The sequence below is a fragment of the Heterodontus francisci genome, chromosome 1 (assembly GCF_036365525.1).
Source record: "Heterodontus francisci isolate sHetFra1 chromosome 1, sHetFra1.hap1, whole genome shotgun sequence".
Classification (NCBI taxonomy): Eukaryota; Metazoa; Chordata; class Chondrichthyes; order Heterodontiformes; family Heterodontidae; genus Heterodontus; species Heterodontus francisci.
This window is the reverse complement of record NC_090371.1, coordinates 218,479,884-218,495,677: the sequence shown is the minus strand read 5'-3', so window position 1 is coordinate 218,495,677 and position 15,794 is coordinate 218,479,884. Positions and strand designations below refer to the sequence as shown.

The following is a 15,794-nucleotide window of genomic DNA, read 5'->3' as shown; positions in this document are numbered from 1 at the left end:
AAGAGGTAACAAAGGAGGTCACAAAGGAGGTCTAGATTGGACCAGGCCGCATAGCTGACCAAAAGGTCACGGAGCAAAGGCAAGCAATATGTTAATGGTGTGTTGAAAGACAAAGCATTAGTACAAATTAGGTGTTAATACACTGAATATTGAACAGCAGCAAGTGCAAACCTGAAAAAAACAGTGAGTAAGCAAACTGAACAAACTAAGATGAAATGAAATAAATGCAAAAAATAAGATTGTAAAAAAGAATGTAAAAAGAAAGAAAAAAAAAACACTAAAAATGAAAGTAAAATGGGGGGCTGTCATGCTCTGAAATTATTGAACTCAATGTTCAGTCCGGCAGGCTGTAGTGTGCCTAATCGGTAGATGAGATGCTGTTCCTCGAGCTTGCGTTGATGTTCACTGGAACACTGTAGCAATCCCAGGACAGAGATGAGAGCAGGGGGGAGTGTTGAAATGGCAAGCAACCGGAAGCTCAGGGTCCTGCTTGCGGACTGAGCGGAGATGTTCCGCAAAGCGGTCACCCAGTCTGCGCTTGGTCTCCCCAATGTAGAGGAGACCACACTGTGAGCAGCGAATACAGTATACTACATTGAAAGAAGTACAAGTAAATTGCTGCTTCAGGTGAAGCAGCGATTTACTTGTACTTCTTTCAATGTAGTATACTGTATTCGCTGCTCACAGTGTGGTCTCCTCTACATTGGGGAGACCAAGCGCAGACTGGGTGACCGCTTTGGGGAACATCTCCGCTCAGTCCGCAAGCAGGACCCTGAGCTTCCGGTTGCTTGCCATTTCAACACTCCCCCCTGCTCTCATGCTCACATCTCTGTCCTGGGATTGCTGCAGTGTTCCAGTGAACATCAACGCAAGCTCGAGGAACAGCATCTCATCTACCGATTAGGCACACTACAGCCTGCCGGACTGAACATTGAGTTCAATAATTTCAGAGCATGACAGCCCCCCATTTTACTTTCATTTTTAGTGTTTTTTTCTTTTTACATTCTTTTTTACAATCTTATTTTTTGCATTTATTTCATTTCATCTTAGTTTGTTCAGTTTGCTTACTCACTGTTTTTTTCAGGTTTGCACTTGCTGCTGTTCAATATTCAGTGTATTAACACCTAATTTGTACTAATGCTTTGTCTTTCAACACACCATTAACATATTGTTTGCCTTTGCTCCGTGACCTTTTGGTCAGCTATGCGGCCTGGTCCAATCTAGACCTCCTTTGTGACCTCCTTTGTTACCTCTTGCCCCACCCCCACCTCACTTGCTTATAACCTGTGACTTTTCTAATATTTGTCAGTTCCGATGAAGGGTCACTGACCCTAAACGTTAACTCTGCTTCTGTTTCCACAGATGCTGTCAGACCTGCTGAGTGGTTCCAGCATTTCTTGTTTTTATTTCAGATTTCCAGCATCCGCAGTATTTTGCTTTTATAATAGCAGCTACAACTGTTTTAGTTGTCTGAGCATTTAGATACTTAAACAAAATTTCAAGGCCTTGGGTGAAAGTTTGCTTTTTTGAAACGACTGTTAAATAGCCTAAAGTAGAAATTTAAAAATGTAGACTTGTAATTTTAGAACAATAGATTTTAATACAAGCATTCAGGAAAATCCAATTTAAAATGGAAACTTCATTTTATATATTCATTTGAAATAAGTTGTTTTTGTAGATTTGCAGGCTAGAAATTGGTCTCTGCGTGCTTTTGACGTCTGAAATAGAGCACGCGTCAGGCTAACTAAGGAAGTTAAGGATAGTATCAAGTTGAAAGAAAAGGTGTACAATTCTGCGAGGATTAATGTTAGGCCTGAAGATTGGGAAATTTTAGAAATCAGCAAGGGATGACTTTAAAAAAAAAGGAATAATTAGAATGAGAATAAACTAGCAAGAAATATAAGCAAAAAGTAGGGCCCTCTACAAATATATTAAAAGGAAGAGAGCAGCTAACGTAAACGTTAGTCCCTCAGAGGATGAGACTGGGGAATTAATAGAGTCATAGAGAGATACAGCACTGAAACAGGCCCTTCGGCCCACCAAGTCTGTGCTGACCAACAACCACCCATTTATACTAATTCTACATTAATCCCATATTCCCTACCACATCCCCACCGTTCTCCTACCACCTACCTGCACTAGGGGCAATTTACAACGGCCAATTTACCTCTCAACCTGCAAGTCTTTGGCTGTTGGAGAAAACCGGAGGACCTGGTGGAAACCCATGCGGTCACAGGGAGAGGTTGCAAACTCCGCACAGGCAGTACCCAGATTCGAACCTAGGTCGCTGGAGCTGTGAGGCTGCGGTGCTAGCCACTGCGCCGCTGTAATAATGCGAAATAAGGAAATGGCAGAGACTTTGTATCTGTCTTCACTTTAGAAGACACTAAAAGCATCCCAATAATACTAGAAAATTAGGGGGCAAAAGGGAGGAAGGAATTTAACTAATCACTATCTCTAGGGAAAAAGTACGAGGAAATCTAATGGGGCTAAAGGCTGACGAGTCGCCTGGACCTGATGGCTTGCATCTTAAGGTCTTAAAAGAAGTGGATGCATTGGTTGTAATCTTCAGAAATTCCTTTAGATTCTGGAAAGGTCTCATCAGATTGGAAAACTGCATATGTACCACCTCTATTCAAGAAAGGGAGACAGACAGCAGGAAACTATAGGCCAGTTAGCCTAATATCTGTCATTGGGAAAGTGCTGGAATCCATTATTAAGGAAGTAGTAGCAGGACATTTAGAAAACCATAATACGAACAGGCAGAGTCAATATGGTTTTATGAAAGGGAAATCGTGTTTGACAAATTTATGAGAGTTCTTTGAGGATGTAACAAGCAGGGTGAATAAAGGTGAACCCGTAGATGTAGTTATTTGGATTTCTAAAAGAACTAACCGGTAATGGAGTCAGGATATATGGGTCATTTTCAGGTTGGCAAATTGTAACTAGTGGAGTGCCACAGGGATCAGTGCTGGGGCCTCAACTATTTACAATGTATGTTAATGACTTGGATGAAGGGACTGCGTGTATTGTAGCCAAATTTACTGACTATACAAAAATAGGTAGGAAAGTAAGTTGTAAGGAGGACACAGAGTCTACAAAGGGATACGTCCAAAAGGCATTTGATATAATACCCACAGCAGAACTATGAGCAAAGTTATAGCTCATGGAATAAAAGGGACAGTAGGAGCATGGTAATGAAATTGTCTGAATGATAGGAAACAGAGAGGAGTGGTTTTTTGGACTGGATGTAGGTTTGTAGTAGAGATCCCCAGGGGTCAGTATTGGGACCCTTGCTCTTCCTGATATATGTTAATGACCTAGACCTTGGTGCACAAGGCACAATTTCAAAATTTGCGGGTGATACAAAACTTCGAAGCATTGTGAACTGTGAGGAAAATATTGTGGAACTTCGAAAGAACATAGACAAGTTGGTGCAATGGGTAGACAGGTGGCAGACGAAGTTCAATGCGGAGAAGTGTGAAGTGATTCATTTTGGTGGGAAGAACACGGAGGGACAATATAAAATTCAGGGTGCAACTCCAAAGGGAATGCAGGAGCAGAGGTACCTAGGTGTATACATGCATAAGTCATTGAAGATGGCTTGACAGGTTGAGAGTGCAGTTAATAAAACATACAGTATCCTATTACTTTATTACTAGGGGACATAGAGTACAAGAGCAAGGAGGTTATGTTAAGCTTGTATAAAACACTGGTTCAGCCTGAACTGGAGTATTGTGCCCAGTTCTGGGTGCCGCATTTAAGGAAAGATGTGAAGGCACTGGAGAGAGTGCAGAAAAGATTCATGAGAATGGTTCCAGAGGTGAGGAACTTAATTTACAACGATAGATTGGAGAAATTGGAACTGTTTTCCTTGGAGAAGAAAGGCTGAGAGGAGATTTGATAGAGGTTTTCAAAATCTTGAGGGGTCTGGACCGAGGAGATAGGGAAAATCTGTTCCCACTTGTGAATGGATCAATAACGAGAGGGAACAGATTTAAGGTAATTGGCAAAAGAAGCAATGGCAGCATGAGGAAACAACATTTTCATGCAGCAAGTGGTTAGGATCTGGAAAGCACTGCCAGAGAGTGTGGTGCAAGAAGATTCATTCGAGGCATTCAAACGAGAATTAGATAGTTATCTGAAAAGGAAGAATGCACAGGGATATGGGGAGAAGGCAGGGGAATGGCACTAAATGAATAGCTTACTCAGAGAGTCAGTGCAGACACGATGAGCCAAAGGCCTCCTTTGTTGTAACAATTCTGTGAATCTGTGATTTAGATAAGTTAAGTGAGTGGGTAAAAATTTGGCAGATGGAGTAAAATGTGAGGTTATCCACTTTGGTGAGAAGAGAATAGCAGAATATTATTTAAATGGAGAGAGACTACAGAATGCTGCGGTACAGAGGGATCTGGGTATCCTTGTACATGAATCACAAAAGGTTGGCATGCAGGTACAGCAAGTAATTAAGACAAATGGGATGTTGGCCTTTATTGCAAGGGGATGAAGTATAAAAGTAGGGAAGTCTTGCGACCGTTGTTCAAGATGTTGGTGAGACCACGCCTGGAGTACTGCATTTAGTTTTGGTCTCCTTATTTAAGGAGGGATGTACTTGCATTAGAGGCAGTTCAGAGAAGGTTCACTAGATTGATTCCTGGGATGAAGGAGTTGGCTGAAGAGGAAAGGTTGAGCAGGGTCTTTACTCATTGGAGTTTAGAAGAATGAGAGGTGCACTTATTGAAACATATAAGATTCTGAGGGGGCTTGACAGTTAGATGCTGAGAGGATGTTTTCCCTCATGGGGGAATCTAGAACTAGGGGGCACAGTTGCAGAATTATGTGTCTCCCATTTACGATGGAATTGAGGAGGAATTTCTTCTCAGTCGTGTTTTTGGTCTAAAAAGGGGGTCAGGGGTTATGGAGGGCAGGCAGGAAAGTGGAGTTGAAGCCAAGGTCGGATCAGCCATGATCATATTGAATGGCGGAGCAGGTGTGAGGGGCCAAATGGCCTACTCCTGCTTGTGTTTATGTTATTATGTTCTAGAAATGGTCATAGGTGTTACCTACTAGGGGCCTAATGCCTGTTTTAGGCTCATGCCCAAGCTGCCTGAATGTTATGAGGCCAGTATAATGTGTATTTCAGGTGTCCTTGAGAACATAGCTTGTGAAATTGGTGCAACGTGGATCATTTTCTGTCCCATTGTAAATGGTACTCAATCTATTGCAGTGTTAAGTAGCTTGTAATCTTTTGATTAATGTCACCAATTAGCATTCACAGAAAATTGGGTGGAATTGCAGAATACTATCTCTGAAATACTGGTTTTAATGATTGCTATGAACAGTAAATGAATTGAATAACACTGCATTATCCACAACAAGAACAAATTGCATTTCTATTGCATTCCTTGCAATTCCTTGACCACCTCCAGGCGCGTATCCATTGTCTCTCGAGATAAGGAGGCCCAAAAGATCCACAACAAGAACAAATTGCATTTCTATTGCATTCCTTGCATGCAGGAAGATATCTTGAAAGCATTTTGTGGAGGAAGACTAGTAGATGCCAGGCAGGAAGGAAAGTGGAGGTGGTCATGGGAGATGCCCAAAGAGTTTTGAGAAAGTTTTTTGACAGAAGGAGGGAGGTGGTAAGATGAAGGGATCTAGGGAAGGAGCTCTGCAGCACAGGGGTATAGTGGCTGGAAGAGCATCCATCAAAAGTGAAGTGGGGAGCAAGGAGTAGAGTCTGGAACAGAGAGTGCATGAGGAAATGTGTGATTGAAAGCAAGTATAAAGATCTTGAAGTTGATTTGCTGAAATACAAGGAACAGGAAATGAGAGAGTTTGTTCAGATGTAGCCTGTGCTATTTGAAGTAAGTTGTAATTAGTGGAGGTTGAAAGGCAAGCTAAGGGAGTATTAAAAAAAAAAATCAAGCCACGAGGTAATGAAGGCATAGACTAGAGTTCCAGTAGTTGTGGGGAAGAAGTAGGGAAAAATGGGCAGTGTTCCTGCTCCAAATTGCCATCTAGGAAGCCCCTCCCATGATTGGATGTATCCTGCTGATAGAAGAAATTTCCAGAGAATTTCCACAGTCTGTGGAGCCCTTCCACTGGTACATCAGTGCATTTGAGAAATGAGAGACAAAGGGAGAAAATTGGTTGAGGAAAATCAAAATCTTAAAAAAGACACAGGGGGAAGTTGATTTTAAAAGGTTAGCCATGTATGGTTTGTAATAATGGCTCTGCAATGACACATTTGGGTACTTGCTTACAAATTTGTTTTAAATGTAATGTTTCCGTGCATTATCTGTATATCTTTTTAGTGGCGGTATTCATTTATTTTAAATAGGTGAATGACTGCTAAATGAGTAGCAAGTGAAATTTTAAACTAAAGCATTAAACTTCATAATCAGTATTCCAATTTGTTTTCAGGCTACTGGTTACCTTTCACTATTACTTCAGTATTTTCAGACTAGCGATTCTTCATTTTGATTGGAGACTATCCTCCCCCACTGTTATTCATTGTACCTCACTATAAAGGAGATCTGAAGAAAATCCATTGAAACAAAATCTTTCTTCCCCTTTGGTTCTTAACGGTGAGGAGTTGGAGAGATTGATCAAACCAAACACAGATTTTGAAACAAGATTCCTTCTAGAAAATATATTTAAAAATTATTTAACTTCATGAATCAATCCTTTTCATGGATAAGATGCAAATTAAGTGAGCGATTAAGAACTTTTATATTGATGTGACTTTAGGAGAGTGACACTCAGTGTAATGCACCCTCCCCAACTGTCCTGTCCTCTCCCCCTCCTCCCTTGACCAATTTTATTGCACCTGTACACAGGTCAAGAAAAGAGCTCCATGTTTTCATGCCTCAGACCTTTCTTCTCAGGACCTTTTTATTATTTTAAATTGTTATTGGCAGCAGAAGCAGTGTATCTGCATCCAATAGCATACTGTTAATATAAAAGTGCCTCGGGATGCGGTATGTCCATTTGAATAATTGTGAGGCATGGCTGCAGGTGATTGTAACATTCAGCAATATAGTGCAGCTTTATTTCATGTGCAACTTTTATCATTTAAAACTTGCTGACCTCGATGGAAGAATATCATTTAAATTTATCTTATCAAAAGATTGCATTATTCTTTAAGCTCCATTTCAGATTGGGAGATGGTTTCTTTCATTTCAAGCTTCTTTCATGGGCACCTCTTTGAGAGAAATGGTTAATGGCAATGCCAGGATTGAGTCATTCGCATTTTTTTTGGTATGCTAATGATTGGATGATAATTTCTTTAATGTCTCTTCATGTCCTGCTAAGTGTTCATATTTATTATTCCCTTTTGTTATCACACTTCTTTCACTACTCTTCAATCAATTATGGTCTTTTTGTACATGTGGTTCCAAGCTGATACCATTGTAATTTGTCTGTTTAAGGAAAAAATACAGTTTAGAATCTAGTGCTTGGCTAAATCAAAATATTTTAATTAAAAATTTTCAGTTGAAGGTTTTCACTAATATTTACAAGATAATAGTTTAGATTTTTCACTGGTGTTCTCGCCAGAAGCTCTTAGAAATTTCTAAATCCAAAGCTTATAAAGGCCATAATATAGGAAAAAAATGTAATCTTGCCTTGAAAGATATGGGTTAACTAAAGACAGCCAGCATGAATATGTAGAAGGCAACTTATTTCTGACAAACTTAACAGATTCCTCGAGGAATTGATGGATTTTATTGAAAACATTTCAGTCTATATTATATATAGGGAGTTTTGAAAGAGATTTGAAAAGGTGCTCCATAGAAGACTTATTGATAAAATTTAAGACACATGGTGGCTTAGATTAGAGGTTGATTCAAAGATGTTTTTTGAACTGGCGGCATGCATCATAGGGCTGATACAAGCTGGTGCTCAGGTTATGGCAGAACTGCTGAATGACTATTTTGTATCAGTTTTCTCTATACTGAATAGCATTATTAATAAAGTAGATAGTAATGTCACCTTCGATAGATTAGGAAAGCTCAAAATTGATAGGGTTCTATAGAGTCATAGAGTTATACAGCACAGAAACAGGCCCTTCGGTCCATCGTGTCTGTGCCCGCCATCAAGCACCTATCTATTCTAATCCCATTTTCTAATTCCATGTCTGGATAATATCTAACCAGTGGTGATTAAAGAGATGGGGCAGGTGCTCTGTGAGCCCTGTCTGTATCTTCAATTGTTCAGCTGAGTTGGGGTGCTAGATTAGGAATTGGCTGCAATTCCACAGCCAAAAATTATAGTTTAATGGTGTAGTTCAGCCTGGTTTCATGTTACTAGTGGTGTCCCCCAGGGATCGGTCCTGGGCTTGCTACTCTTCACAGTCTTTATTAATGACCTGGACAGCAGTGTTGGGAGTATGTTGAGTAAATTTTCAGATGGCACCAAAATCCGTGCAAGGGTTAAGATGGTAGACAGGTGCATTCAAATCCAGAAAGATTTAGATGTGCTGGGGGACTGGGCCACACAATGGTAAATAGCATTTAATTTAGATCAGTGCACAGTCATACATGTTGTTAGGGCCAACACAGAATACACATATCATTTACAGGGAACAATACTGAAAGAGGTTCAGAGAGAAAAAGATTTAGTTGCTATTGTGCACAAATCACCAAACGACCAATTTAGAGAAACTGTAGCTAAAGCTAACAGGGTATTGGTTGTATTAATAGAACTATTCACTATGCATCAAACGGCACCATTTTGACAGTGACACTGGTCAGACCATATCTGGAGTACTGTTCCCAGTTTTGATTTCCCCCCCGCCCCCTGCCACAGTCACTCCATGTGTTGGGTGATAATGGCAGCCTTGGAAGAGGTTTAGAGGAGAGCTGCAAGAATGATTCCCATCTTTAAAAAAACCTCAGCTACTTAGATAAACTCAAGGACCTTGGTCTACATTGCTCTAAAATAAATAGACTTAAGTCTATTTATTTGAGAGCAATGTAGACTTAGATGTGACCTGATCGGGGTCTGTAAGATAATTAAAGGGTTGGATAGCAATCCTTTTGCTAGATTATCGCAGTTTAACAGATTGGAGAGGACCAGGGGACACAAGTTTACATTTTGTAAGAGTCGTAATAGACTGAATGTTAGGCGGTCCTTTTTCCCCAGAGAGTAGTGAACCTATAGATTCCTGGCTGATATGGTGGGTCTTGGACTCTCTGCAAGCCTTAAAGAGGGAGCTGGACCAGTTCTTAATTGGGACAGAGATGACATCATATAGAAGATAACTGTCTTTATTGGCAACACTTGGTCCACGTGATCTCCTGAACTGGTTTTGATTTTTCTGAAGGGGTCAGAGAGGAATTTTCCAGAGTACATTTTCCTTTATTGGTCCTTGGTCTTTTATTTTGCTTCTCTCAGGAGGTTACATGGCTTCAGGGTGGGGAGGAGGAAAGAAGCATTTAGTCGTAATGGTCTGACCATCATGGTGTGAGGCAGGCTTGATGGACCAGCTGGTCTTTTCTTGCCTGTCAATTTTGTATATTTGTATACAGTAGTATCCCCTAGAGATCAGTGATATGACCATTGCTCTTTTCAATCTATATAAATGGCTTAAACTTGGTTGTAAAGGGCTCATTCGCTAGGCTTGAAGCCATACTTGGTTGAATGATGACTTGATGTTGAGAGAAATTACTGTCACCTCCTCTTATGTTCAACTCTTGTGGCTATGTCTGGATCAAGTCTGTTATGAGGTCTGAAATTGAATGGTTCGAATAGAACTCCAACAAAGCATAGCTGAGGAGGTTATTGCTGAGAAATATTGGTCACTTGAAGGCACTATTGATGACTCTTTCCATCCGTTTACTGATTGAAAGGAGGTTGATAGGAACATAATTGGCCAGTTTAGATTGAAACTATTTTGTGTGAATAGGGTGTCCCAATTTTCCAAATTGTTAAACAGATCTCTGTCATAGTAGCACTGGAACAGTTTGACTATAGGAGTGGCTAGTTCTGATGTGCAGGCATTCGTGTGGTATGTTGTTTGCAATAATAACCTTCACTGCATCTCATGGGAACCTCAGAAAGGCTGAGTAGGGTGCTCCACATTTGGCTGAAGATGCTGACGAACCCCTCAACATTATAAGAAACATAAGAAGTAGGAGCATGAATGGACCATATGGCCCATCAAGCCTGCTCCACCTAGTTGCCCCATCGAGCTTGCACCTAGTTGTTCAGCTCCACCATGGGTAATGATGGGGATATTCCTGAGCTGACTCTTGTTAGTTATCTGATTGGTCACCACTATGTGATGTGGTAAGGCTACAGAGCTTTTCTGTTTGAATTTTGTGATTAGTTTTTGAAATCCCATTATAAGGATATAAAAGCAACGGAAAGGATGGAGCAATGATACAAAAGATGGGTGTTATTAGGGATAATGGATTACCATTATGAAATGATTGAAGAAGTTAGGGTTTTTTTTCCCACAGACTGAAAAGGTAAGGGTGTAGAGAGAAATCTTCATGATTTTGAAGCATTGTGGTAAGATAAGTAGTGATGAGTTTCTATCATTGGTTAGTAAGATGGTTGAAAAGGCACAAATTTAAGATAATCAAAAATAAAGGCGGCACAGTTAGGAAATAATTACACATAGGGCAGTTAGCAGAAAAGTAGGAATATTAAAAGGTTTAGGTAATGAGAGAGTTGGATTAAGCTAGATGGCTCATGTGGAGAAAATCACCCACAATAGAATTGATGCATCAGATGGCCTGTTTCTATTTTTGACAAATTATAATTTCTAAATGTGCAAGGTAAGTAACATTCTAATTTTTGTAGTGGATTTACTATTTTTTTGAATGACTTGATGTTTGAAACATAATTAGGCTGTATCTGATACCTTGTGTAATGAATCTCAACAAAATTCTTTTTCCTTTGACTCCATCTGTCTTGCGATAAATCTGACATCTGCAAGACTAGATGCCAGCCAAGAGCAAAAGGTTTGGTTTTCTAATAAATAAGCGACACTTTATTTTGCCCTATTAGTCCTCCAAAGTGCCTCGTATAAATTTATAAATAGAAGGGAGTGAGGAATGACAGGAGAGAAGACATGTTGTTCATAAATGGTCTCTCTACAATATTCTCTGCTTATAGTATGCTATTCTTCATTAGTATGGACTCAGAAGTTAACTTTCTAGTCCTATCTTTTATATACATTTAACTGAAGTTTTACACCTCAACACAAAATGGCTCGGGCTTTGAGAACCACGAAATGATGATTGAGTGCTCTTGTGTTCTGACTAAATATATTTAAATATGCAAAGGAAATATTCTCCATTCAAAGCTGCACAGAATTTTGCACATCAAATATTAACGGAAATCTCAATTTCTGAGATACTGAATGTATGCTTTAATTTGTTTGAATTAGGGGAAAGGGGTGCCCATGAGCAATTATCTCTTGAAATGTTACCAGGCTAATGCACTTATATGTTCATTTAGTTGCAGAAAGAATTTCTAATTCCCTTGTTTTTACTGAGGTAACATGCTTGGGTTAACGCTGCTGCTCTTTATAAGTATAAATCTGTTAACTCAGAAGTCAAATGGCTTTCCAGAACTGGACTTCTGCCCTAACTTGCAAAAGCAGCCAAACAACTGGATATTTACATTTACATTTGTACTGTTTCTGTGCCAAAAGAGTGGAAGGATCACTTAATTCTGAACTTCTCTAAATGTTGCTCACTAGTTGTTGTTGTTGGCTTCTATGAAGTAGTCAAAGTTGATACTTTTACTTTTCCCATTCTCCTTGGAGAATTAGTTTATCACTGTTGAGTGGGGGGACCCACTTTCAGACACTTCTATTACTCTACATGATGCTTTATTTTATTAGTCTGCTTAAAAATTAGATTTTTTTAATACTCAGGAATGCAAGAATATGTAGGATTAATAAAGACTGCAGTATGTTCGGCCAGTCCCAAAAACTAACACTCAAATAATTACACAATTCTGCTGTAAATATTTCAACACTATCTGCCCCCATCACCTCCTTGCACAGTCAATTTCACATATTCAGCAGCCTCTATATAACACGATTCAATCTAAGCTATCTGGGAACCTCCTTTCTTCTACGCTTGTCTTTGTGTCCCCTGGTTCTAGAATTTGTCATGGTCTTGAACGTCCTATTGTATTCAATTTATTTATTCCTTAAGGATCTTCAATACTTGAATATCTCTCCTGAATTTTCTGTTCTCCAAAGTAAATAGGCTCTTTACCCTTTCCTTATAGCTGAGATGCCTTAAAGGTATCCGTTTAGTCTGTTTTCCAAACTATCTCAAATGCCCAGATATCCTTACTGCAGAATGATGACCAGAATTTCATACAATACATCAAGTATGGAGTTTAGAAAGGCAAATGTAAGATTTAGTGGTGATTGAGTAGTTAAAAACACTTCTTGTCATTGCAGAAAGCTTTTATTTTATGTATTCAACTCATTACTTTCTTTCCGCAGAGATACCAGATATTATCAATGCAAAGCATTTGAAAGTATTCCGGTAAGTTTGTGCTGTGTTTGGATTTGTTTCCTCAATTTCCATTCAATAAATGTGTTAGTAGCCTACAAGCATGAACAACAGAACATAAGCTTGTGAATGTCTTCTCTAAGTAGATTTGAAAAATTTAGCCATGGGTTAAAATATTCATTTATTGTATATAAATAATGTACCTTTTCAGATCTTGGGTCAAACAGATGACGTAGGTTTGATCTTCTGAATTAGCCATTTTCTAATTAGGTTAAATGTCTTGTCTTCATAATGAGAACAGATATGGGTAGAGTGAGGGGTTAAAATGGTTTATGGCGGGGTATCTAATTGGACCCACCTAATTAAAAATTCAGACAAAAGCCTGGAAGCTTTGCACCTAGTCCTCCAGTTTTAATTTCTCGAATACATGCTGCCCATTCAGCCAAAATAATTAAATGGCAATCTTTTTCTTTCCATTAGTGAATAATTAAACAAATGACTGAATTAATTATTAAATTGACGTACGGTAGTGAAAAGAAAATCATGCGTTGATACAGTGCCTTATCATGCTTCACAGAAATTACCCAAAAGCACTACACATACAATAAACTACTTTGATATGTAGTCACTGTTGTTTCGTAGACAAGTACCACAGCCATCTGGAGCATAGTAAAATCCCCAGACAGCTTTGTGATGAATGTTAAATTAACTAATTATATTTGAAGGGGAAATATTGGCCAAGACACCAGGAGAGGTCACTGCTGTTGGATCTTTAATGTGCACCTGTACAGGTTGACACTGCCTTTATGATTTAATATCTCATATGAAGAACCAATTTTCCAAGATAGAACATTTCCTTGGTCCTGACATATCAAACTAGAATATGTGCTCAGGTCCTGGAGTGCAACTTGAGTATATAACTTTATCATTTTGTGGCAAGCCTGTCAATCAACTGGGCTAAACTGGTGCTTAATGAGTAGAGTGTACTGTAGAAAGCTAGCTGTCCAGTTTGTCTGCATTCAGTATTTTTATTGTGTTTTAGTTTTTCTGATTCATTTCTCTTTTTACTCTCAAGAGAATGGGATGGAGATCTAAAAAAGCTTCCAAATGTGAAAATGAAAAAACTCTCAGAAAAAGATTCAATTTCTATCCAGGAAGAAAGCAAAGATGGAAATGGAGTAGACTTGCAGAACAAGATGGGTCAAGAAAAAGCATGTGTCAGAACATTAAGGAAAGAGAAATAAAATAATAAAATGTCAAATTCTCATTGGGAAAAAGCCACTTGATTGGCTGTTGAGCAACATGATCCATGTATTAGGTGCTTGAGATATTCCTACTTAGTACATATACTCTCAAGAAAATGCACAACAAGCCTGAGTATTGTATTCCTTTAAATATATCTGGCATATGAAGTGGTTTCTTTCAGAATCTGGGACTAAGACTGCAATTCATTTTGAATTAGCAATTATCGAAACATAGATTTGCAAAAGAAAGCTAGTCCAGAAAGAAATATTTATTAAAACATGAAAGTGCTAGCAAAACAAATATTTTAAATGCTATATGATTTAGTTCTTGTTTGTTGTCAACCTTCCTTACCCCAATCTTCTATCTTTTTATGCAACATGATGTATTCTGAAGAAATTGTTTGCTGGGGTGCAGTTTTTAGACTTGAAGGTGAAGCTGTTTCTTCTCATCTCTGCCACAGTTTGGTACAATGTTGGGATTTGCTTTTGATTTTATACATGGCTTATTGTTAATTTGATAAAGCAGAGATGAGATTCATAGTTTGCTTAACAGGAAGTAGAGAAAACCAGAGAACATTTGTTAATCTATTCAATGGCCTGGATTTTCTGATTGGCATTATTGTGACAATGGAAACCCTTTTATTGGCACCAGCATTCAAATATTGTTGATGGGGCGGGGGGCAGCAAGGCATGGGGGGGAGCGGGGAAAGACTGGATTTCTTCACTAAATCCAGTGGCTAGCTGAAAGAAATCCTAGGACCGTATCATCAGCCCTTCTTGGGCTAAAGAAGAATGGGATGGGTTTTGAGATGAGTAAAAACTTGTCATATGAGAACCGATTTTCCTGCACTATCAAGTCTGAGTCACTTAGGCAGTATCCTGAATTTGAATTGTTGGCTTGAGTTTTGGCAGAAATATTTCAGCTGATTTTGGATCATGTATTTCTGTTGGAGTAAAATGAGAAAAATAAAGCTGAGCTGCTTCCTTTTTTGGTTCTGTTTTGTTTGACGATGCTTCTGTGGAGTGCTGTGGGACATTTTACTTTTTCAAGGTGCTATATAAATACAAGTTGTTAAAGGAAAAGAAACCTATGAATTGCTTATATAAGAGCAAAATACTGCGGATGCTGGAACTCTGAAATGAGAGCAGAAAGTGCAGGAAATACTCAGCAGGTCTGGCAGCATCTGTATAGAGAGAAACAGAGTTCTGATGAAGGATCACAGACCTGAAACGTGAACTCTTTCTCTACACAGAAGCTGCCAGACCTGCTGAATATTTCCAGCACTTTCTGTTCTCATCCTATAAATTGCATGTTTGGAAGGAAGTAAAACTGGACTGATGTCAGTTAGGTTCTTGTGAAATGGATGTCGTAAAAGCCAGCTATGCATTTTCTCCTAATTTTTTTGATTTTGGGTTTACTTGCAGTTTTCTCCAAAATGTTCAGTTACCAGTGAGCGACTGAAATAATTGAACATTGACTGCAGTAAAAGGGGGGACATGCATTCAAACTGGTAAAGAGCAAGTGCAAGTGTAATACCAGGAATCAGTTATTCATGGGAAGACAGATTAATGTGGAATGGTCTTGGTAGTAAAGTAGAGGCAAAATTTCTGGAATTGTTCCAGGTAAATGATATGGGATGGCCTAGTGTCATTGAATCATTAGGGCACAGGAGGAGGCCATTCAGTCCATCAAGTTCATGCCAGCTGTCTGTAGAGCATCCCAATTTATCCATTCCCCCAGTTTATCCCTGTAGCCCTGCAAGTTTATTTCCCTCAAGAGGCCATCTAATTTCCTTTTGAAATCAATGATCATCTTCGCTTCCACCACCCTGATAGGCAGTCAATTCCAGTTCATTACCACTTGCTGTGTAAAAAAAAAAAAGTTCTTCCTCAACTCCCCCACTGCACGTCTTACCCAAAACGTTAAATCTGTGTCCCCTAGTCCTTGTACCATCAATTAATGGGAACAGATTTTCTTTGTCTACCTTAACTGAACCTGTCATAATATTGTACATCTCTATCAAATCTCCTCTAAATCTCCTTAGCTCCAAGGAGAACAACC

General features: G+C 39.1%; 1 protein-coding gene across 1 annotated transcript in view; it reads left to right on the top strand.

Annotated features, from left to right (window-relative positions):
- The window catches only part of tma16 (translation machinery associated 16 homolog), a 35,017-nt gene extending 20,298 nt beyond the window's left edge, over positions 1-14,719 (top strand). The window contains 3 exon segments of the mRNA XM_068021175.1: positions 12,479-12,521; positions 13,564-13,699; positions 13,701-14,719. Coding sequence (XP_067877276.1) covers positions 12,479-12,521; positions 13,564-13,699; positions 13,701-13,718 — 197 coding nt within the window. The 3' untranslated portion in view covers positions 13,719-14,719.
- The last annotated feature ends 1,075 nt before the right edge of the window (positions 14,720-15,794 follow it).